Here is a 24,610-nt window from a genome sequence, read left to right as displayed (position 1 = left end):
CCACTTTCTTCCCCCCCCCCCCTTCCCCCGTCTCCCTTTTTTCATCACATTGGGCAGTTTGGGTCTGCATGCGTAGTTACGCGATTGAACTTGTTGTATTTTTTTTCTTTTATTAAACTTACCATATTTCTCAGCTGGTGTTCTTCCCGGCATACGTGGTTCTTTTCGTTGAATATCGGATTTCATTCCCTTCGTCCCTCTTGCTAGGTTTTCGTTGTTTGCAGATTGCTGACCCTGAGGGGTGTCATTCCCAGATTTATCTTTGGTATAGTTAAAGTTGATTAGAAGAGTAAATCACACACATACATTAAATAAAGTGGTTCTAAAAACGTAAATTGCAAGTTTTCACAACATACACAGAATGCTTTTAAGAACATAGGAAATGTATTATGAAATGTCCTTTTTTAAAATGAGCAACCAAACCGTCCGTTTGGAGGTGAAAATTTGTGAATCAAAGGACATAATTTTGTCATTTTTGTCAGCTCCGAATCTTATGACTACTGCTGATCCGGTTCCCCAATTTTTGACAAAGACCTCCAAGCTGTTCATTGCCGTTTGACAGGCATTTTCAATAATTCACTGTGTTCTAGAATTGGTTCTACATGCCTGTGCAAAAACTACCACAAACTTAGGAGCTTTTTTTTCAGCAAGCCCTTCAGTACATCTCAAACGGAATGACAAAAAATTACATCTTTTACCAACTGGCATACAGATGGGGACTTAGGATCGTGACCATCAACCCCCTCCCTCAGTATAGACAAAAACATAATTTGAAAATTATGTCTCTTTTGGGGGGCGGGGTAACAGATGTTGAACCCTGACAAAATAAACAGTCCAAGGTTGTAGCCTAGTGCTAAGTCTTTGATTTGTTATCTGTAGTACAAAAAGATTGAGGGACAAACAAGATCGAGAGCGGGATGACACGTGCGAAATTTCAAAGCAGCAAAGAACTAGCATCCTTAATAACGCCACCTCAACTACTCTCATCTGGCCAGCAATAATGCAGCATTCTGAGCTGTGTAGTCTTCTAATGCAAGCCTACCTAAATGTACTTATTTCACTACTCAAGTCATTCATAACACACTATTTACGTTAGCAAGTATCAAAGCAAGTACTTTCTTTTAAACACATTTTGGTATCTCAGTACAAATAAAATCATCATGCCACTTCATTGTGTATCATTTATGTTCACCTTAAAATGAATATAGTTAAGACTAGTTATGTATAGCACACAGTCAACGAGAGACCAAACAAAGTGTCTGTCAGTTCGCTCCCCAAAGGGGGTTTGAAAATAAGTGTATGTACTACTAACGGTAAATTGCCAATTCGTCCACTGTCAACTCTTCCAGTCACCACATGGTCCATGGTCTAGTGCGATTCCGTCCATCAACAATTTGTCTAACAACCATTTGGTCCTATCATCACTTCGTCTAATCGCCAGTTCGTCTAATACAATTTCGTCTAATAACCAGTTGGTGTAATACCCGTTTTCTTTTCATTCATTTTGCACAATTAAGTTTAATTAGACCAAATGGTATATGGACTAAATGGCTATCGGACCAACTGGTTATTAGACGGAATGGCATTAGAGTAAATGAAAAGCAGACCATGTGGTGAGTAGACAAACTGATGATATACCAAATGATAGTAAACGATTTTGCAATTGGACGAACTGGCATTAGACGAATTGGAATAAAACCTACTTACCACGTTTTGTTTTACTGTCACCCTGGCGTTGTTCATTTGTAATTGTCACAGAGGTTTGCTGTGATGTAACAGGTGCCATGAATTCACTCTGTTCTTTGGTTATGAAAATATCTGTGGAAACATAAAAAACTTATTCAAATACTTTATCTATTTCGATGGAATCACTATTTTCATCTTTCAAACCCGAAGAACCTATTACTTATTTCAACGTTTCTTAATGATCATTTTGGGTGTGTGTGTGTCTGTGTCGTAATTGTTCCTGAGGAAGAAATAACAATCCATCTAATGTTATTCACCCAGGTCGTTATGTGCTAAAGGGAAAGTTCCAAAAAGAGATTATTTCACACAAATCAAGGAAAAAATGTATTAATAAAATTGTAAAGGCTTGGCCCCAGTGCACTAACGGATGCAGAGAGGATGTAAAACGGAAAAGAATCTTGCCATCCGTTGGAAAACGTTGTGTATCTGTTGTGTGTTCTTTGCATACACTGTACTTGTTTCATACGCTCAATTTCTATCGAACATCCGTCCACTGTGATTTCATTGCATTTTCTATTGATAGAATTTTTAGAAGGTTGCAGGGTTGCCACTATAAGCTAAGCTTGAATGCGTGGCAACCCAATCTTCGGATATCTTTGGATATCGTCAGTCCCAGTCCACCAACTTTTGACGAAAGCCTCTCAGCTCTCTATTGTGATTTTAATTGCATTTTCAAAGGAATCGATGCCTTAGAGAGATTACGATATTACCCATGGTAAATGCGAAAACTACCATTTGTTGGTTTGTGGATGGCGGGTCAACTGTACCTGCAATGTCCTGACGATTGCATTGTTCTGCTGCTTGCCTCAGTCTGCACCTGACTTCGTAATTACTGCATTTTTGCTCCTGTACCCATTCCTCAAGCATAACGTCTGTTTTGAACACCGCTTTGAGGTCTTCAGCATTCCTTTTGGCAATGGATTCCGCTGAAATTCTCTTGGCTTTTGCAAGATTCTGGTAGTGTTGTTTGGTGATACTCAGAGCAAACTCCTTGATGACCTCATTGTCCAATTCCCTCTTGTACTCATCTTTGACTGCATATTGAATGAAAAAGTGACACATGAATCGCGTAAAATTTGACGTTAGAAGAACTGAAAATGAAATGAGAGTACATAATTATTAATTTGATTATTCGCCCCAATACATTCCTATCTTTTCACTTCGGTGATAAAGACAGATTTGAATACTACCCTTCAAGGGATTTCTAAATGGTTGAATGTATGAGGATTATAGTTTCCAATTAATGCAAATGCATCCAAAATCACTGGCAATGTAATTTTGGTTTTGCAATCCAGCCAGGGTGACCAGATGTCATAAAATGAAATACGGGACAATCGAAAAAGCACGCAAGCTACACGAGCGGATCTACCGAGCCAACAAAGAAGGCTAATGTTAGACCTGTAAAATATATATATATATATATATAAAAAAGAATAGGAAGAGGAGGTGAACAAAAGAAAAAGGAGGGAAAGAAGAGATGAGAGAAAAGAGATGAATTGAGAGGGAAAAAAGAATAAATGAAGAGCAACATGAAAGAAAAAAGAAAAAAAATTAGAAAAATTAGAATAAAAGGATAAAAGAAAGAATAAAAAGAAGGGAAAAAGGTGTCCGTCATTCCTTGAAATGAATAAAGAAAGGAAGGGAAGATGAATATATGTGTGAAAGAAAAAATAAAGATGAGAAAGGAAAAAAGAGGAAGAAAGAAAGAATGAAAAAAAAAATATTTCCTTCATTCTTTAAAGAAAGAAAGGAACAAACAGGAAGGAAGGAGGAAGAAAGGGAAAGAATATAAGGGGGAAAATAGAAGGAAAAACGAAAAGATTAAGGAAATAATGAAAAAAATGAAAAAAAGGGAAATTTAAAAAAGAAGGAAAGAAAGAAAAAATGGACAGAAAATGAACAGAGAGAGAGAAAGCTAGGAAAGATTGGAAATAAAGATAGACCGAACAAAAAAGAGGCAAGCAGGAGGGATCAAAGGATGGAAAGTAAAAAAAAACACAAAGAAAAGAGGAAAAAGTTCAACTTCAAGCAAACCCTCCAAAATCCAATCATCCAAACATATAAAAAATTATATTTCAAAACGTATTTAAAATATACATAAAATATTAAAAATAAATTTAACAACTTGGCATGACACACATTGGAATTAAGGATAAATTGAACAAAAAAAGCAAGCATGCAGGATAGACACACTAAAAAATTTAAACCCTAAATGAACATTTGTACCAACCTTTTGGGGTGTAATCTTACACCCTAAATGGAAAAAGATGCCAAAATACACCTTTTTATTTTTTATTTGCACAAAGAAATGTTCATTTGCTCCCTAAGAGATGCAAATTTGAACGTTTTGAGGTGCATAATACTTGACATTAAAAAAAGGTTCATATTTCAACCCTTATTGCATGTTTGTTTAGTGCACCCTATATGGTGCTTGATATAGCTAATTACACCATTAAAGTGCACAAATGAGCACAAAATTGCACTAATTAGCAACCTTTTGGGTGTTATTGTAACAACCCTTCGGGGTCAAATTTGAACCCATCTTAGCGTGTAGGAAGAAGAAAGAAGGATAGAAAGAAAGGAAAGGAAGAGGAAAAATATTCAAACTTCAATTATGAAAATTTCCAATCAATTTTGTGATTTTAGTGGAAAACTGTTTATTATGTGAGATTGTTGGCACCATTGAAAATCTACTCCGATCCTATACATGCCTATCTAGTACTAACCTGCCACACATACACACAGCAGCACTTACAAAAGTTTATTTCATGGTTTTCTCTGCTTTGTCATCTGTTGGTGTTTGATGTTTGATGAAAATTCTGCACTTTTCTATGTACTGATTATATTTTTTTTAATATTCAGAAATACGGGACAAATAGGCGTCCCGGGAAGGGTTTGTCGGGACGCCGGGACAAAGGAGCAAAATATGGGACGATCCCGGGAAATACGGGACGTCTGGTCACCCTGAATCCAGCAATGAATCCATTTTAAAGCGCCAATGCCGATACCCATTTAACAACCCCCCCCCCCCCCTTACAACAGCGGCTAGTGTAAAATTAAACATACTTTGAAAGAAAGTTTTGGCCAGTTGAATATAGACTTCCTTATCAGGTCCATGTGCGCCCTTTCCTGCTCTTTCTAACGCTAGGCAAAGTTGAATCATTTGGTTTGGTGACGATCTTTCTACTCCCAGTTCTACCTCTTCGGACTGTGCAGAAAACATTGGCTGTTGCTCATTCTTGTCATCACCATGCCGATATTTAGGTTGTTTATGGCAGCAGCAAATCCATCTGGATGTTGGTTGTCTGGTAAGTATAATCGCAATTATTAAATAAATAATAAAGACACCTCTAATCAAAAGTCATAATCATGATAATGGCTGCATGATTTCGCAATTTATATGTATACAAGTGTATATTTCGTTGGAAATTCTTGCTTTGAACAATATCGTGGGAGAGATAACATATGACACACGTACAAACTTTAACCATGCAATTATAGTTCTTACCTCATCTGTACTCTTTCCCCTTCTTTGTGATCCTCCTTAGGCTCCTGGTATCCAGGTTTCGTTGTCATAGAATGTTCCTTCCATGCCTTCATTAACCGCATGTCATCGTTGATTTCGGCGTTTCTTGGTTTACCAGGATCGCAGGAATCATCTCCGCAGTTTGGGATTCCTTTATGGCGAGGGTACAATGCTCGCAGTATGGGCTTGACTGTCTCCCTGCAACCTCGGACGTCCCAGCAAATGTGTTCGAGATCTTCAAGAGAGATTTCCTTTGACGTACGATCAAGGACATCTGAAATGAAAGCGCAGCATTTGTAGCACCAGAAATTTATGATCAAGGAGTTTGAGAGGCCGAGCCATTGCTTAACGTACGATGGTTCTGCCTTCCTTAGCTATATCTCACCAGAATGTTCCGGTGCCACTACACCACCTTAAAAAGCAGTGCATATCTTGGACTTTATAAAGAAATCATCTTTCTGCTGGCTTTACAAACTATAATGTACAAATTGTAAGTGGTGTACCGTGGGTCGCGGCATAGGGGGCACCACCAAAAAAATTGTAGTCACTTAGTGGGCGCGCAAAGCGCGCTTAATATCCATGTATACTGACCTATAACTAGAGATATTTTAAGAACTGCCACTAAAATGATATGTATATCTCATCAAATAACGTGAGCTGAACATTTTTTTTATTCAGACCTAAAAAGGATATTATAAGCATACTTTTGTAATCATGATATACAGTGGCGGACCGTGACCCGGAGGAGACAAAGCATTGGGGGGCACAGCATTGTTCACGAACAATGCAGTGCCCCCAAATGCTTTGTCTCCGCCGGGTCACGGTCCGCTATGGATGATATATATCTGTCTTACTAAACGATGCGAGCGCGAGCTGAAATTTGTGCATACATTGACCCAAAAAAAGGCCAACCCGAAAAAGTTGATTTAACTAAAGGGAGAAAAAATAAAACTAGCAAAACGCTGAAAATTTCATCAAAATTGGATGTAGAATAAAAAGGTTAAAGGGGAATAAAACCTTTGGAACAAATAGGCTTGTGTAGAAACAGAAAAATCAAAGAATAAGAATAAAAAAAGTTTGAGAAAAATCGGACAAATAATGAGAAAGTTGTGAGCATTTGAATATTGCAATCACTAATGCTATGGAGATCCTCCCATTGGCAATGCGACAAGGATGTGTGATGTCACTGATGAACAACTTTCCCTTTGGTGGACTATAAAATACCCTTAAAATGTCTCTTTTTGCTTTTTTCTATGATGATGCAAACTCTTTATCCATGATGTATTCTTAAAAAATATGTATTACATGCCCTCATGTAGAAAGAACACATGATCTATGGATAGATGTGATAAAAGAGGCAATTCAAGTGAAATATATACTAAAGTAATGGGGAGAGTTGTTCATCAGTGACTTCACACATCTTTGTCGCATTGCCAATTTGCTATCTCCATAGCATTAGTGATCGCAATATTCAAATGCTCATAACTTTCTCATTATTTGTCCGATTTTTCTCAAACTTTTGTTGATCTGTTTCTTTGATTTTTCTGTTTTCACACAAGCTATCTTGTTCCAATGGTTTCATTCTCCTTTAAGTCATTTTAAAATTTCGCTTATTTTACAAGAAAACCGTGATATTACAACTCAGTGACATGCAAACGAGACAGTCGATGATGTTTTCCTCACCATTTCTTTTGTTTTGTTTTTTTGTTTGAATAATAGAATAAGCCTATTTCAATTTTCACACGACACGAGGAGAAAATTTAAATTACATAATAGAATACAAAAGAAATAGTTAGTGGATGACGTCATGAGTCTCCTTATTTGCATACTAATCAGGATGGGCATATCACTGTTTTTTGAAATTACGCGAAACTTTAAAATGTCATAACTTTCTTATTTTACTTCCGATTTTGATGAAATTTTCATTGTTAAGCTTATTGGATTTTTTCTTTTATTCAGCTTAACTTTATGTCGGGGTAGCTTGTCCATTAAGGACTATTTTGTAGGAATATACACATCTCACCATAGTCATCTATAATGTGAGCGCCAAGCGTGTGCTATTTTTGTAATTTATTTATTTTTAGATTACATCGAAACACATGTAGCACTTTTCATAGTCATTGAGGGATCACGTGGTCCCATGCCCCCCCCCCCCATTACGCCACTGCATATATACAAGTTGAAAAACACAAGCAATTTTAAGCAATGAAGATGGGGAAAATAGTTTTTTTTGGCTGCTAAACATGGTCTGACCCAAATGTTATATAATTTCAGATCGTTAACGGTAGTGTGCAGAGCGCCGCGCCAACAAGGATCACCATTCTGCGCGGTAAAAATCATTTTAAAAAAGCATCCTTATAAGTACTTGTGGCATTCACCATAGACAGTACCCCCTGAAAATCAGGTATGTATGGGAAATGGCAGAAATTTAACTGAAATCACCTTTATTTGTGTGTTTATTTGTTGTTTTTTCATGTTTTTCTTATTAAATTTTTCCTCGACAAACATTATCTTCATTTTGTAACGAAGCCTCTTGTTTTTGCTTGTCAAATTACTAAATTCCAGTTCTGAGTGGTAACGATTTCAAAATGCCTTTTCACCCCGGGGGGGGGGGGGCCACTTCAATTCACGAGTGGATACCATGCGCGACCATGGGGTCTCGAAAAGCACCCTAAACACGTAATTTCCATATTCTGAAAATGCACCCCTTAACAAGTATTGGCGTGTGAAACCCTACCCTTAACAAGTATTGGAAACAAAACTATACTCTTGGCAAATATTCCCTGAAATGAACCCCTAAACAAGTACAGGAATGTTTTATTGTTACGGGTCCTTTGGTTGTCGGCTTTACCTTATTTGGTTTAGTACATGTACGACCCCACCTTCTACACCTCGCGCAAATATAGGACTCTAAACACGTAGTGTTGGGGCAAAAAGGACTTCCTTTATAAAACATTTTAATTTTGTTATATCATCCCCGCAAATTCGACCCTAAACACGTAATTTTTCTCGTGAAATAGATACCCTTTTTTCATTATTTTTGTGTTTTTGACACCCTTTTCACGTTACGTACGTAACGTGCCCTATCGTGAAAAGGACATCCTTTTTACGTGTTTTTTTTGGTCGCGCATGGTATCCACTCGTCAATGTAAGTGCCCCCCCCCCCCCGGCTTTTCACAGAACCTAATATAATTTGTTGTGTACAAAAAACGCTCCTCTTAGAAATGGGACGTTTAACGCACAGTCACTAATACGCGCCGCTGTCTTCGCATCGTGCAGGCAGTCTACGTGTATAGTGGCGGGCTGCTACATTGGGGTGCAGGGGTGTTCAACTTACATATCGTAAGCGCACTCAGCTGCGTGTTTTCACTTTTTCTCCTTTCTCTCCTTTTCTTGTCATTTTTCCTCGCATTACTTGTTTTCATAAATCTCACTTTCCTTGTTTTCTCACTCCCTTCAGTTTTGTAACTCTTCTTGATCACTTGCATTTATTGGCACACCCCCCCCCCCGGTCAAAAATGGTACGGTCCTATCCAACATACACTCAAATCGTCGCTGTACGAATAATGAAAACGTGCAAAATTCTTCACGGGCTGCGTTGCCTAGCTTGCGTGTGTATACTGTGTACACACAATGCCATCGGCTGAACCCGCCAAACTATAGTGACCAATTATTGCAAAAGCTTTTGCAAATGTGAAAAGTGACAGAGTTTTTTTTATTCAAAATCAAAATCATTCTTAGGTATTCGCAATCTACAGCATTTTCTGCAAAATGTCTTTTTTGATAGGGTCTATTGTGACGTATGTATTTTTTTACAACAATGTGAAGTCGCACCAAACGTTTCGTTTCCCGCACTTGCCCATTGGCTCATGTACAAATGGATTTCCAAAATCATCAAGAAAGGTTCCAAAAACCTCAAAAGTGACAGAACTTAATTTGACTAAAATTAAATGAAAATCATATCATGTTCAAGGTGAGAATCTGCTCTATTCTATTCTCTTTTGATAGATCACCTTGTTGACGCGTTTGGGAGATATCTTAGCAAATCCCTCAAAAACGGCGTATTTTCTATTATTCTCCATTGGGAAATAATTTAACACGCTACCCACTGCAAAAAAGGAGCGCAAACAAATTGATATGCAAGTGTCTGTTGTATGAATAAAAAATATGTGCCAAAGGATTCTGGAAGAAATTGTGTAATTGCTGAGAAATAAGCGCGAATTCGGTCACTTCCGTTGGGTCTTTATTCCAGCAATAATAATACACTGTCCCACGTGTGCCTATCTGTGTTGGTGATCTTCAGTGTGAATTTTTTTCAGCGTAGATTTCAAGATTTCACAAAGTTCAGTTTAAGTAACTGTACCAGATCTAGATCCTCGATGATATACTGACAATTAAGCCTGCTTTTTACAGACTTTCTCATGAAATCAGTGTTCACTGACATTTCTCTTTAAACCGGCACCCCAAGTATTCTGATAAACAGGGAAGCTGATCAATTCAGATTATTAGTACCAAATGTTTTACAAGCTTGATTAAACCAAACCTTTAACCGTTGTTTAGCCCCTCCCCTCCCCCATAACCGAAGGTTTTGAAGTTTTTTACCCTTTATCAATTTATATAACAGGCCTATAACTTAGGAAAATAACACTAGTGATACAGGCATGTATATTTACAAACAAATTAAATTCTGCAGAGCACATTCATATATATCAAATTGGTTACAACAATATCATGAATATATCTATCTACCCTGCATAATTATTTCTGCTTTCAGCCCAGCTTCTTTTATGGCTCTGGAGAGAATACTGTGATCTCCTGATGTTGTCTCCTTCCATCCACAGAGTTCATAGTATAACTTAGCTTTAGAGGGTACGACGTTGAATCCTGAGTCTGTCTGAGGATTATTCACCAACCTGTTTACAACCTCCTTCGTGACCAGAGGGTTACACTTTCTGACAAGTTCCCAAAGCTCCAAATACGAAACAGGGCCTAAAATGAAATTGCAAGATCCTTTATCATTGTCCCTTATCTAGTAAAACCGTTTCATTTTACTCTTTGACTAAAAAAACCCGGGGCCACTTACTTTGACGATTGGAAACCATGCGCGACCAGAACAACACGTAAAAGGGATGTCTTTTTCAAGATAGGGCATGTTACGTACGTAACGTAATAAGGGTGTCAAATTAATTTTAAAAAGGGGTTTTCGCTAGAAAAAGTACGAGTCTAGGGTCAAATTTGCGAGGGTATAAAAAATAATACTAAAAATGTTTTATAAAGGATGTATTTTTTGCCCCAAGAGTCAACACTACGTGTTTAGAGTAGGCCTACGATTTGCGCGAGGTTTGGGAGGTGGGGCTGTACGTACTAAAGCCAATGATGTAGGTAAAGGGACCCGACGACCGACGTTCGTGACATAAATATTGCTGTACTTGTTTAGGGGTTCAATTCAGGGAATACTTGCCAATACTTGTTAAGGGTAGGGTTTCACACGCCAATACTTGTTAAGGGTGCATTTTCAGAATATGGAAAATACGTGTTTAGGGTGCTTTTCGAGACCCCATGGTCGCGCATGGTATCTACTCGTCAATGGAAGTGCCCCCCCCCCCCGTATTGTCCCTTATCTAGCAAAACCGTTTCATTTTAATCTTTGACTCAAAAACCCAAAATAATCTCTCCTACGAAAAATTAATGCCACCACTAATGCTTCCATGGATTCGTGGTATTTGTATGGGAATTCTAAAATGCAACAGCATGCTCAATCAAAATCATGAAATGATCATTTCACTGAAATAGTTGTCCGCTAAAACATGAGCAAGATTCATTCACTTTATAAGGTCACAAATCAGAAATATGATGGGTACTGGGTAGTAAAATCCCCGGGTAAAATATATCATTCAGTAATTCCATTCCGTCAGTGTCCGTATATATAAGGTTAACTAGACGTCCATGATTGATTATCATTTACATAAATCACGAGGCAAACTAGAAAGTATAACGGATATGATAAATTACCTGTAATGAATTTCTTATCTCCATTTAACGGTTCATACCTCTTCTTTGTTCTTCTCCAAATGAAGACGATTACTTCGATATAAAAAAACACAAATATGAGTACTTATGCTATTAGTTCGTATGATATGGACACGACATCGTAAAAGGATAAATTAATATTTTTAAAGTTTTAAACGTCTCAGTTTCACATACAGTGATAACAAAGCAAATCCGAAAGTTAATGCTTTTAAAGTTTTCATTTATTTAATCTGCTATTATTTTACATTATAAAACGGGTTCAAGGATGTAGCCAATGGTGAGTGCGTATTCAAGTCACGTGTTCATGCTTTAATTATGCACAACCTTCCAATCGTGCATTTTTCGTGCAGCACTGTGCATTTTTTGTGCAGCACTATGCAATTTTTGTGCAGCATTAGTTCCAGGCCCCCGAAGCTACCGCCATTTTGTTTAATCCATTAGAAGCTAAAATAAGCCCCCATTAATATTAATTTCGTACGATGCTCCCTCGTCAACTGTGGTTTTGTACGTGTATTAGACAATACGCACACCAGCGCAATGACAAAGGTCAACTTGGCAAATCTATTAATGTATTCATTTTGTTACGCGCTCGTGACGCGAAGGATTCAGCGAATCAAGCAAGCGCAAATCTGAGACGATACGTTGCGCTTTATAAAGTATCGATATCACAAGCGATATCACTTAAAAACAAAACAATGTTTGTATTGCGTCTTATAGGGCCTATGCTAATTCTAAAAGGGAAGATGAAAAGAGTAGATCAAGTCGCGATTAGGTAAAAAGGTGGAGGTGGGGTGGGGGCAAATCATGGTTATTACAATGATGGTATTCATTTTCACTGGTTGAGTATGAATACTGAAAAAAATAACTTTCACCACTAAACTTGAGAGTCATTTCTTGTTACAAATTTAATTTGGAGAAGTAAAAAAAAAAATCTTCATGATCCCCGTGCCTGCTTTCTTCTGGCGTCCGTTTCATAATGAATTACACTGAGCTATTTAAACATCGCTATTATTGTGATAACCGTGGGAACCTTGATTATGATTGGTATTCGTAGTTACCATACTTGTAACTCATGATGAAACGGGCCCCAGTTTATCATGCTCAATATGTTTCCTGTCCCCTTTATTCTCCAGCATTTCTTACTCTGTTTTTTTTTCCATTTAATCATTTTCCCACTCATGTTCTTTTGTGCCGCCCTTCTCCTACATATGAAGAGCTCACTTTTAAAAGGGGTTAGGTCCATTTTTAATCAAATTTGATTTTTATGTCTTAATTGATTTTTAGTAGCTCTATAAGATGATACCATAGAAAAGTTGAAATTCCCATTAAAAAAGTGAACTAAAAAAAAAAAGAAAATTCACTTTTTTCAAAAGGGGTTAGGTCCATTCATAATTTTTCTGGAAAATAATATCTTAAAAAATATGAAGATAAGTAGATTTCTTTTATACCCAATTTTGAATTTCTAATGGTAGGGTATCATGAAAATTCATTTTCGCATAAGAATATTGCAATATGGGAGAATAAAAAAAAATGATTTTCTTGGAGTGGCCCTAGCCCCTTTTGCAACTTAACTTTTCATATATTTCCTTCTTATTTTCCCACTTGTTATCTGTCTCCTGGGGCCCGTTGCATAAAACTTTTTACCTGAGAAAACTCAGGTTATTTTTACCAGAGTTTTTGCCCTGTGTTACAGTCAATGGCAGAAATCAGACTAACCTTAATTATCAGTTTTTACCAGAGTTTTCTCAGGTAAGAAGTTTTATGCAACAGGCCCCTGGTTTCCAAAAATCTCGTCTTATTTCTCTTCCACCCCTTTTGTTCCTACTTCCAACACCAGCTCTCTCACCACCCCCTCTAAATTATCTCTTCATAATTATGTGCCCCTCCATTTCTTTCTCATCTCTTTTCAACCCACTTCTCATCACTCTTTCCCTCTCTCGATCTCATTTTGAATTTTGCCAATTCCAAATCCCTTCATTTTAGCTCTGTACAAATACTATATGAACACAAATGAAAGACATGAAGGAATTCTCTGGTTAGTGGTGAATTTTATTAATTATCCAGAAAAAAAATCACATTATCAGAGGATTAAGCTTTACCTTTTTCTTAAGCGTATGTTAATAGTTTGAACCAAAATAAATATGTTTTTGTATGCTGGGGGGGGGGGGCACAATTCCCCCTACTTTTTGAAGCACTGAAAAGTGCCTTTTTATGCAAGAAAATGCCCCCTCACGAACGTGTACTGTGTCCCTTTCACCTGATGAGAACCTGTTTTAGGTAATACCAATTAGTGCTCTTCCTTATATGCAACTTTTCACCCAAAAATGCCCCCCACGTGTTCTGTGCCCTTCCATCTGAGAGCCCGTTTCATGTAATACAAAGTGCCCCCTCGCCTTCTTGAAAGTGCCCTTTCTTGAATCACTGCCCCTTTTTACCCAAGAAGAGCGCTTCTAAAGAATTTGTTCTGTGCCCCTTTCACTTGAGGATCTGTTTTATGGTCACCATGACGAGTGCCCTTTGAAACAAGAAAACAATATTTTCATTTCTATAATATACTTCTGAAGGAAATCCTGTGTGCATTAAGTTTAATAATTCATGTGAGTGGGTTATATAAGCAGGTTCGTACAGATGGAGGGGGGGGCTTGAAGGACTCTTGCCCATAGGCGGTGGAAGCGGTGGGATAGGGGGACCTGTTCCCCCTTAAATTTGAGGTGGGGGACAGTCCCCCCTCCTAAATTTTTTGTTGAGAATCTTTTTTTTTTTTTGCTCGTCAATTTTTTTCCTGCGTCCCCCCTAAATTCAGGTAGACCCCCCTTAAAATTGTTGTGCCCCCTAAAATTGTGGTTGACAACCTTTTTTTTACTGGAAATTTTTGTGGTCCCTTCTAAGATTTAGGTGGATAAATTCAGGTGGACCCCCTAAATCTTTTGCCTTCCGCCGCCAATGCTCTTGCCCCCTCCCCAAAAAAAATCACGACCAAGGGGAAAAAAGAAATAGGAAAGCAAAGGGTGAAATATATCATTTTGAATTTTTTGTCGAAATCTATCACAAAATTGGATATTTGTTTTTAAAATGTCAAAATTTTGCTTGCTCGCAACTTTTTAAAAATTTCACATAAAACAGCATTTTCCCTGTGCCCCCCCCCCCCCACTTTCAAGCAACTTCAATCCGCTGCTCCTATTTGTATGTTTATAGCTTCTCTTTTTGCAACCAATTTTAATGAAAATCAATAAGAAATTTCATACGTCATGAATTTGGGTTGTGATAATAATTTTTTTTAATTGGACTTTGAAAAAAAAAACCTTTTCCATCTTCATCACGTGGTTCCTAAGTCTTCAATGTTGAATAGTTGGATTTCTTGAATGAAAACATCTGTTACACCAGTCCTGCAGATTGAAAAAAATAAAGAAAGAAAATCAATTAAATTGTCATGATTTATAAAACAAATGTTTTAAGAAAAGTGAGACTATGCATAGGTATATATGTTTCAACACATACCATAGGAAATCTTTCTTCTAATTATAAAGTTGTACTTCTATAAAGCATATCACTTAAACATGTTCTCTGCAGTTTACATACCACTCTCCATTCTAACTACATGTACTCTTCGAAAAAATGACAGAGATTTCTTGTAAATATGAATATATAAATTAACATATGAAAATTATATGAATAGTCAGAATTAAAGTTGATATGTTTTGTTGCACAGAATATTTTGATCTGTAATTAAAAACGACACTAACTATAATCTAGAAACAAAATTGAAATGGGTTTTTCAAAGGCAGGTCTTTTTATTGCCCAAAACATGTGAACAACCTCCATTATCAAAAATAATCACTAACTAACTCACTCACTCATATAACTGCTGTAGTTTGTATTTCTCTCTTTGGTCCAGGCACTGTTCTATTAGGCCTACTTAACCAATTATTTATCATCATCAATCACCTCCATGGAAATTGTCAAATTGCATCATCCTATTAGACAAAATGTAAAACAAAAAAAAATTGTAAATCTACAAATATGAAATATGAATATCACACTAAAGAATGAATAAAATGAATTTTATAAAATATAACTCATGAAAAATAAATACTGCTTTGTTTATAAACAAATAGGAAATAAAAAGGCAATTTAATTACGAGTAGATCAAGGACATGTCCTAATTTTATAAATTTGCCCAAAGTACATAACTTTTGACATTGGTTCTATTTTAGACTCGAGAGCCTGTATATTTAAGAAGTGTATGTTCCGTACAGATCCTACCTCTTTGTGGCTCAGGTTATTTTTATTTAATGTAAACATGGTTAACATTCAATGCATGTAATGTATCTGTAATTTTGAATGGGTTAGTTTAACTTTTATACCTGGATGAGAATCTGCAAAATGATGCATGCACTTATGATCATCATCTTGAACCATATAGGTAGACCTCTATACTGTTTTTCTTGTCCTTCAAACTCAACCTGTTTTTCTTTTTCTTCAAACTCGACCTGCTTTTCTTTTTCTTCAAACTCAACCTGTTTGTGAAAGAAAAGAGAGTACAATAATAAGAAGTGATATTTTTCATGGCCGTATGTATAGGGGAGGGATTTGGGTAAGAGATGAAATGTGAAAACCTTCATCAAAAAAAGAATTGCATGACATCCTTCAATTTTATTTTAGAAAATGCACAAAACGGCCATAGGTAATATTGGTTACTTCTGGCCCTCGCTTTCTGAATTTTAGGTTTCTCTAAATTTTTTCAAATGTCTGCCCTCCCCCCAAAAAGAAACATCTGCATCTTTTTATTTCCGAATCTTATTTCATTTGACTTTAACATAATTTCATCTCATGCACTAGGTCTAGATCTATTTGTAAGAAAGTATAGATCTAGTCCAAGACTCAGAGCTGTGCAACAGCATTCGCGTATCTAAATTACTCGTAGGTCTAGATCTAGATAGTAACGATGGACTCTCGATCTATCTAGACCTAGAAAGTAAAGCTTTGGTTCTAAACTGAGATCTAGGCCTATATGGATTTGATGTCTTTTATTCCTGGCTAAAAGTTTAAACTTCATTGCCATTATTGACCAAGATTAGATCTAGTCCTTGGTCCACTGACACTGACAGGCATACTCGTACATGTAAATGGAGTCGTTTAGGCCCAGACCTAGATCTAGGCCTAAATTACAGACCTAGATCATAAGCCCTGGGCCTGGGGTAAGTGTCGCGGGTTGGGAAAGTATAATTTAGATGACTCGATTTGAATTAGGTTGGCCTAGAATTAGAAAGCATCGATGAATAAAAGTGAAGTACCGTAGGCCTAGATCTAAGTCTAAAATAATATTAATAAGAAGCAACAGTAACACTAGGCCTAGATCCTCTGTTAACCAAGTTAGAAATTAGATCTAACGTTAGGCCTATCTAGATCTAGCCTATTGATAATAAGACAAACATGCATGCAGAGCAGCATATTATTTCGTATACAGGAATAACCGTCGTTTCTGGGGATTTATTCAACAATTTCTGACATTTTTTTTTACTATTCGTGAGTGAGCCAACACAGTTCAGCGGAACAACCAAAATAGAGAGACTGAAGCTTTTGGTCTAGGAGTCTAACTATAGACCCTATTTATAAATAACAATAAGTTAAAATGGGTGGGGGCTAAATGAAGAAGCCTGAAGTTATGCAAAATAAATTTGATATCTGAAACTGAAACTAAAGTGAGGATTGACACAATGACAGGCAATATATCTTCATCCACACTCCACTTCACAGTTTATTCCTGACTGGGTTTCGATCTACTGAAGATAGATGCAGATCTCCCTCTAGATCTAACGTTACAGTGTACAAAAAGAAGCTTCATTCTTCTTGCTTTTAATCAATCGTGGGTTGGTCCTTGTTAATTGGAGGTGAACCAAACCGGCCCGAAATTCTCTCGATGCCCAATCGGCTAGGAGCCCGTACAAAATACATGTGGTTAACACAGCGGCATAACCGCAACACTGCAAGCAACATACAGGCTGCACTGGGCGACGATGACAATCTAACTTCAATTTCAAAGACCAAATTCTGCTTTCCTTTAACAGAAGAATGATAGTAAACTCTCTAATTTGGTAGAGAAATAACCTTACAGTGTGAAATTTGTAAATAGTCCACTGAATTCATGTGGTTATATCAATTTATACGTACTCACCGGATCTGTTCGTAGGTCCATTTTTGTGTGGAAAGAAAAGTTTCAGAATGAATAAATTAGATGACGTAATGAGGTCAAATGAATAATTACTTCTGTAACACGATACCACTAGTATCGATGACAAAGAATCGGGGAAATCGCGTATTAATGACGCTCTTAGCCAATGACAAGGCCGGAATATGAATATATTTACGCTCATGAATGTCAATGGGGGCTTATTTTTGTCTTCAAATGATCGCGGTAGGCGGAGTCTAATCTCATTTGTTTTGTGCTGAACGCGCGCGCAGCTTTCGGTCTAGTAATATATTATAAGGTCTTTGATTAGTTCCAATAGCACGTAAAAACTGATACGCATTCAGTAAAAGAGGCTGGCTAGGATTTTGATGCGCTTACTTAGGCGCGCATAGTAGATACGCCTGTGATGTCATAATTGATAGTCTTGTGATCTCTTCGTCTGTGCGATCGTACACAAGTTGGAGGGATTTGAACAAGGTTTCCATAAAACAATTAATGCACATTTTAAGATTCGTGATGTTAGTGACGATGCGAGCAACTCTCGGGCATTCACAATATTATGCAAAAGCACTCGACGCAAGCGCCTCTTGATTTCGCATAATTGTAAATACCCTCGAGTGTGCTGCATCGTCATAACACACTCATAAATGTGCATTAATTGTATAATATTATACAATAGTAAGCTTTGCCTTTGTCATTTGCTAAGTGATATAACACAAGTTGATGTGTTTAAAAAAAATCCACTCTCCGTTTTACCCCCCCCCCCCCCCCATGAAAGTGGCGACATCACAGATCGCCATCAAAGGTTAAAGTGCGCGCGTCGATGTACATCATGTTTTCTTTACTTCTTTAGAAAATGGATCTCCATGAATTACTTTGTCGTTCGTTGTGATACTATTCTTAAAAACTTTTGGATCGGGAAAGCCTATTAGCCAAGTTATTTTAACTTACTGGAGATGATGATTAAGGTGATGAGTAAGGTGATGGCGATGATTATGGCGATGACAACTGCAATTAACAAAAATAATTTTAATGATTACTTCGCATATTAGAAACTGAAGAAAATCAACTGAAACAAATAAAATCGTATGATCACTAGATATCCTGTTCCAAATATCCTCTACGCTTTTAAGTAAAGAGATTCGTCCAGGCATTTTTTATTTACGTCATAAACATATCATAAAAACGGAATAAGAAAGACAGGTACTATATGGAACCGTATATGGTCAATGTGCTCTCTAAATATTTGTTTCTTCTTTCTTTACAGGAATGACAATCGGTTTCCAAAATGCGTTGACCAATTGACAAAATATCTATCGTTTGTTAAGCATTTTGCCGATAGAAGTCAATATCATGAAGAACATGACACCATCGTGTCACTTGACAAAAAAAAACTAAAGCTGCATATTCAGTTTCCTTATAATGACCTACAACAAAATTAATAGTGATATTAATATTTCGCATCAAAAGTTTCATGCATATATAACAATTTGTAGCATAAAGAGAAACGAAGGGCCATTCATACCATACCTGTCCCTAAGGATCTACTACCAGGATCTCCAGTGAACGGATCTGTTGCATTTGTATATGGTTATTGTGCTCACTTATAATATTTGTTTCTTCTTTCTTTACAGGAATGAAAATCGGTTTCCAAAATGCGTTGACCAATTGACAAAATATCTATCGTTTGTTAAGCATTTTGCCGATAGAAGTCAATATCATGAAGAACATGACACCATCGTGTCACTTGACAAAAAAACACTAATGCTGCATATTCAGTTTTCTTATAATGACCTACAACAAAATTAATAGTGATATTAATATTTCGCATCAAAAGTTTCATGCATAAATAACAATTTGTAGCATAAAGAGAAACGAAGGGCCATTCATACCATACCTGTCCCTAGGGATCTACTACCGGGATCTCCAGTGAACGGATCTGTTGCATTTGTAGTTTCTACGAATTCGGTGGTTGTTATGATTGGTGCTGGATTCACTATGACGCTGATAGTCGCATCTCCCCGGATAGTCACCGGCAGAATGGCAGTACAGACGTAAGAATCATTGCTTGGCGTTGCGTCAATTGTAAGCGTCAGATCTTCTGTCTCGCCGTCAGGGTTGGCAGATCTTTGCAGACCTTGTTGGGAGAGAGTTCCGTCACTGAGGGTCCAGGAGAGCGAGACGACGCCTCTCGGCGCACCCCGTACACGACATGTTAGTTCTGTCGTGTCATCACCTATCTCGATTGTCAGCATACAAGGGTTTCCTCCACTTCCTGTCTCTTCTTGTGGGCACTGGTCAATAGTTGGAAAGGGGTTCCGCGGTGGAACTGTGATAAACGAGTCGAGATTGCACACAATGAAACATGTAAATTCAACTGCCATTGTAAGGCAGCTAATAAACCGGAACTGGACATCCCTGCCGTAGATCATTGAAACAAAATAACTCAAATGATAAATTACTCTGTTTGACGAATGTCATCAACGTCAGGGTCCGTAGCTAGGGTGCCTGGTGTGGTTATCTGTAGTATATTGGTTTGGGGGAGGGGAGGCCTAAATCTTGCTTTAAGATGGGGAATGATAGAATAATCACTTGAAAAAGATAAATCTTTTTAATTCCATAACATTCTGCTCTTGTATCCAATAAAATACAAATGGTGAGAGAAGGCAGGATGGATGATACGGAACAATTAAAAAGAGCAACACAACATATGCTTTTCTTTGTCATACTTTGCACAATGGTAAAACTTCAGCCACTGTGTTTATCTAAATTTATTGTGAAACTTTTTAGGTGAGATTGTAAGGCAGATTTTATTTGCCTAAAAGGTTGGTCTATGAAACCATGAGGTACCAAATAACCATGTCAGCGTGTCGAGGAATAGGTCCTACCTTTAACCGTTGCCTGCGTGTAGTTCGTGAGAATAAAACCCCTGAAGTCGGAGAGTGTGCATATGTACCGTCCAGCGTCATCGTCCTCGACGTCATGGACCACCAAGGAAAAGTCTTCTGTCAGGTTATACCTTCCAGTCGCATACGCTGGGACGGTGACTCCTCGTGGCGGTGGATACCAGGTGACTAGATTTGTTTCTGACGCCAGATCGGGTCCTGGGATCCGAGGTGGTGCAAATAAAAATTGAGGTATAATGGAGGGTGACACGACATTTCATCCGGCCTTAATATCTCAGAAGGCATAGGATCAGAGTTAGGATTGTGATAGAGTTTTTGGTTCAGATTGATGTAAATGATTGTAGGATTGGCGTTTATTTAGTTTTTAGGGTTATATTTTATGTTTGGTTAACCTGCAGTATTTCCATCTGAGCAATTGTCGACAGATTAAATGTCATGTAACCAAAATGGAGATCCGTCAACAAGATGGGTCAGAACCATGATAATCTAGTAGGGATTTATATCATCTATAGTAATAATAATAACATTTGTATGGCGCTTTATACTGATGTTTCAAAGCGCACAGGTTGGCAGATTATAATAATATATTGTACAGTCAATCCATTAAAAAAAGTTGTGAGAAAAGGTGAGCTTTAAGTGACGATTTGAAAATTTCCACGGAGGGAGCATTTTCGTGTGAGTTGGGAGTTTATTCCAGAGGGTGGGAGCAATTACAGAAAATGCACGATCACCATATCGGGTCTTAGTGCGAGGGCCATGAATTAAATCATTGGAATATGATGAACGTAGGGATTTGACAGAAGAGGAAGAACGAAGGGAAATAAGGTCTTGGAGATATTTGGGTGATATATTGGTGCAAGGTAATAATGGCAGAGGTAAAAATGGCAGAGGTAAAAATGGCAAAGGTAAAAATGGCAAAGGTAAAAATGGCAAAGGTAAAAATGGCAAAGGTAAAAATGGCAGAGGTAAAAATGGCAGAGGTAAAAATGGCAGAGGTAAAAATGGCAGAGGTAATAATGGCAGAGGTAAAAATGGCAAAGGTAAAAGGCAGAGGTAAAAATGGCAGAGGTAAAAATGGCAGAGGTAAAAACGGCAGAGGTAAAAATGGCAGAGGTAATAATGGCAGAGGTAAAGATGATAAAGATATGCTACATCATAATAATTATCATCCATGACCGGACTCTTGTCGACGAAATGGGCTATAAAAACTGATTAAATATTATATTATTATGTTATTTTTCGCCATTTAAGATCTATACTCTGTCATTTATATTACTAAACTCAAGCATTTTCTTGCCAAAATGATTTTAATTAGTGACTGCATGAAGAAAGGATCTTAAGATCGTAAGCAGAACAGCGCTTTACATACAAACCCAACGATTTTTAAAAAAATGTAAACACCAATGTGTGCAGCCACTAACCCTTTGAAACGAGCAAGTTCGGGTCTACTTCGAACTACATGTACTTTCAAAATTTAACCTGGATAAAAAAATAACTGTACATTCTGTAATAAAAGTATTTTTTTTATTTCCACATCATGATGGATCATGATAAATAGATATTGATGTCACTGGAGGCTCCATGGTGCACAGCTGGCCGGTGCCCCCCCCCCCCCCCTGAGAGGTACAATTAAAATCTTAGCAAATATGCTGACTCAAGTGTGCCCCCTTTTTAAAGCGAGACCCTTTTCAGCTTGCTAATTATTTTTTTGAACGAGTTAGTAGGCAGAAAACTTTTTTGCGTGTCATTTTTCAGGAAAATGTGCCCCCTTGGAAAATCCTGGATCTGCCCCTGATTAATGTGATACGTTAAATGTAAATGATACAATTATTGTTCAGTCTTTAGAGCAATACCTCAATGCAGCTAGTCCAAGTGGATGTCAGGTTCCCAAAGGGTTTGACGTCATATATGGGAAGCTGTCCCATGACATTTTATGCACTACAAAATGGTTCATAATTGCTTTAAAAATATTTCACGAGCGTCAGTGAAATGATTTGTCTCTTGATATATAATGAAGAAAAAAAAAGGGGATTTTTCTAGAAAATTACATTTCATTAATATTTTCTATACACCAAATATGGGAAAGCTTCTCGCAAATGACGTCAGCATTAAAATATAAAAGTATTGCTTTTTTTTAATCTTTGATTGATTTCCGAAAACCCTCACCTATATCATTTTATTTTTTCTGCTATTCTACAATGACTTTTAACTGAGGTTGAACTTCCCCTGTAATGAATTAAGTACAATTGCAATCAAGAGTGTGCTTCAAATTTGAATATTAATACAGCGATTTGACATGAGAAGGCCGTCCATGAGAGTCCAGAAAAAATAAGATATTCCAGCCAAAAGATTATCAATTTGGTGCAGACGATCTATCTATGATTTTAAAAATGTCACCGTTTCCATTATTTTTATTTTCTTAGAACCTTTCTTAGTTAATCTATGTACGGCTTACATGCGGGGGCTTTTTGATTTTTTTTGCATGGGGGTATAATACCCTTTTTACCTATACCATTATGACCTCTGCCATTTTTACCTCTGCCATTTTTACCTCTGCCATTATTACCTCTGCCATTTTTACCTCTGCCATTATTACCTGTGCCATTTTTACCTGTGCCATTTTTACCTCTGCCATTATTACCTCTGCCATTTTTACCTCTGCCATTTTTACCTCTGCCATTTTTACACCGAGCCGATATATTATGGGTAATTTTGTAAACAACGAGTAGAATTTTGATCGTTATGCGAGAGTGAACTGAAAGCCAATGTAGTGATCGGAGAATAGGGGTGATGTGTTCGTGTTTCTTGCTCAAGGTTACCATTCTTGCTGCAGTGTTGAGGATTCGCTGGAGGGGAGAGATGGAAGAAATTGGGAGGCCGGCAAAGAGGGAGTTGCAGTAGTCTAGATGGGATGAGACGAAGGCATGAATGAGTTTTTCAATAGAGGCTTGGTCGAGTAGTCGCCTGACCTTACCAATCCTAAATAAACCCCATGATGCTGATTTGCAGGTGTTCTTGATATGTGGCTGGAGGGTAAGGTGCTTGTCTAAAGTGACACCAAGGTCCTTAACAGAGTCAGACATCTTAAGTATGCCCTCTCCCGTATTGAAGTCTGGCAGAGGCTCCGTAGCTCTAAATTGCGATGAAAGATGTACCAGTTCTGATTTGGCTTCGTTGAGACGGAGTCTGTTCTTCGCTGACCAGACCTTGATGTCCTTGAGGCAGTCACTCAGTAGATTAACAGCATATGTCTTCTGGTCAGATGCCATGGATATGTATATTTGCGTGTCATCTGCATACATGGCATAATTCACACCCTGATGGCTAGTGATAATTTTTGCGAGAGGACCAGTGTACGGAAGAAATAGGAGAGGGCCAACAACAGAACCTTGGGGGACTCCACAGCTCAAAGGTGCTGAGCAAGTTCCATTGATAATCACCCGCTGAGTACGATCTTGCAGGTATGACTCAATCCAATTTAGAGCCGTTCCGGTAATGGAGTAGTCATGTGCAAGACGCCGGAGCAACACTGAGTGGTTTAACGTGTCAAACGCCGCAGAATAGTCCAGTAGAAGGAGTGCAGCTTCGTTACCCTTGTCAACGGTAAGCAGTAGATCGTTGAGTACTTTCAAGAGAACAGTTTCTATTGCGATATGCTGACTGCTTCTCAGGAAGCAAATGATGATTGTCCACAACGCACATGAGCTGGGATGCGACGATTCTCTCCAAAACCTTGCTAACAAATGGCAGATTGGCAATAGGGCGATAATTGCCAAAGTCATTCGGATCAAGGTTGGGCTTTTTCAACAGAGGAAGAACTAGTGATGATTTGAATGATTCAGGGACAACACCTGTTGTGAGAGATGAATTGATAATGTTTATGAGAAGCGGTAGAAGTTCATCAATACAGTCTTTGAGCAACCAGGTTGAAAGAGGATCAAGACTGCAGAACTTCGGTGGTAATGACTTGATGAGATGGCGAAGTTGAACTTCAGTCACTGGAGTAAACTCACTCAGTTTGCAATTCAAAGAGCACACAGGATGTTGTTGATCACTAGGAAAGTCAGGTGCAAAAGAGGACACAATATCACTGATCCTCTTGCTAAAGAATTCACTGAATTTGTTGGCGAGATCAGAAGCAGATGAGTGTTCAGGATAAATGGATGACTGAGAGGGGGTGGAGAGTTTCTGTACAATACTGAATAGCTGTTT

At 37.7% G+C, this 24,610-nt stretch overlaps 1 protein-coding gene across 1 annotated transcript in view; it reads right to left on the bottom strand.

Annotated features, from left to right (window-relative positions):
• Nucleotides 1-1,649: 1,649 nt before the first annotated feature.
• LOC121419540 overlaps nt 1,650-24,610 on the bottom strand; it is a 34,326-nt gene continuing 11,365 nt past the window's right edge. Inside the window, exons 4-12 of the mRNA XM_041613995.1 lie at nt 20,381-20,596; nt 19,390-19,821; nt 18,444-18,500; nt 11,285-11,356; nt 10,022-10,261; nt 5,255-5,546; nt 4,813-5,051; nt 2,514-2,780; nt 1,650-1,818 (exon numbers count right to left, since the gene is read on the bottom strand). Coding sequence (XP_041469929.1) covers nt 1,700-1,818; nt 2,514-2,780; nt 4,813-5,051; nt 5,255-5,546; nt 10,022-10,261; nt 11,285-11,356; nt 18,444-18,500; nt 19,390-19,821; nt 20,381-20,596 — 1,934 coding nt within the window. The 3' untranslated portion in view covers nt 1,650-1,699. The remainder of the gene's footprint in view (nt 1,819-2,513; nt 2,781-4,812; nt 5,052-5,254; nt 5,547-10,021; nt 10,262-11,284; nt 11,357-18,443; nt 18,501-19,389; nt 19,822-20,380; nt 20,597-24,610) is intronic.

This window comes from Lytechinus variegatus, chromosome 8 (genome assembly GCF_018143015.1).
Source record: "Lytechinus variegatus isolate NC3 chromosome 8, Lvar_3.0, whole genome shotgun sequence".
Classification (NCBI taxonomy): domain Eukaryota; kingdom Metazoa; phylum Echinodermata; class Echinoidea; order Temnopleuroida; family Toxopneustidae; genus Lytechinus; species Lytechinus variegatus.
The sequence above is the reverse complement of the archived record's forward strand: the minus strand, read 5'-3'. Positions and strand labels throughout refer to the sequence as shown.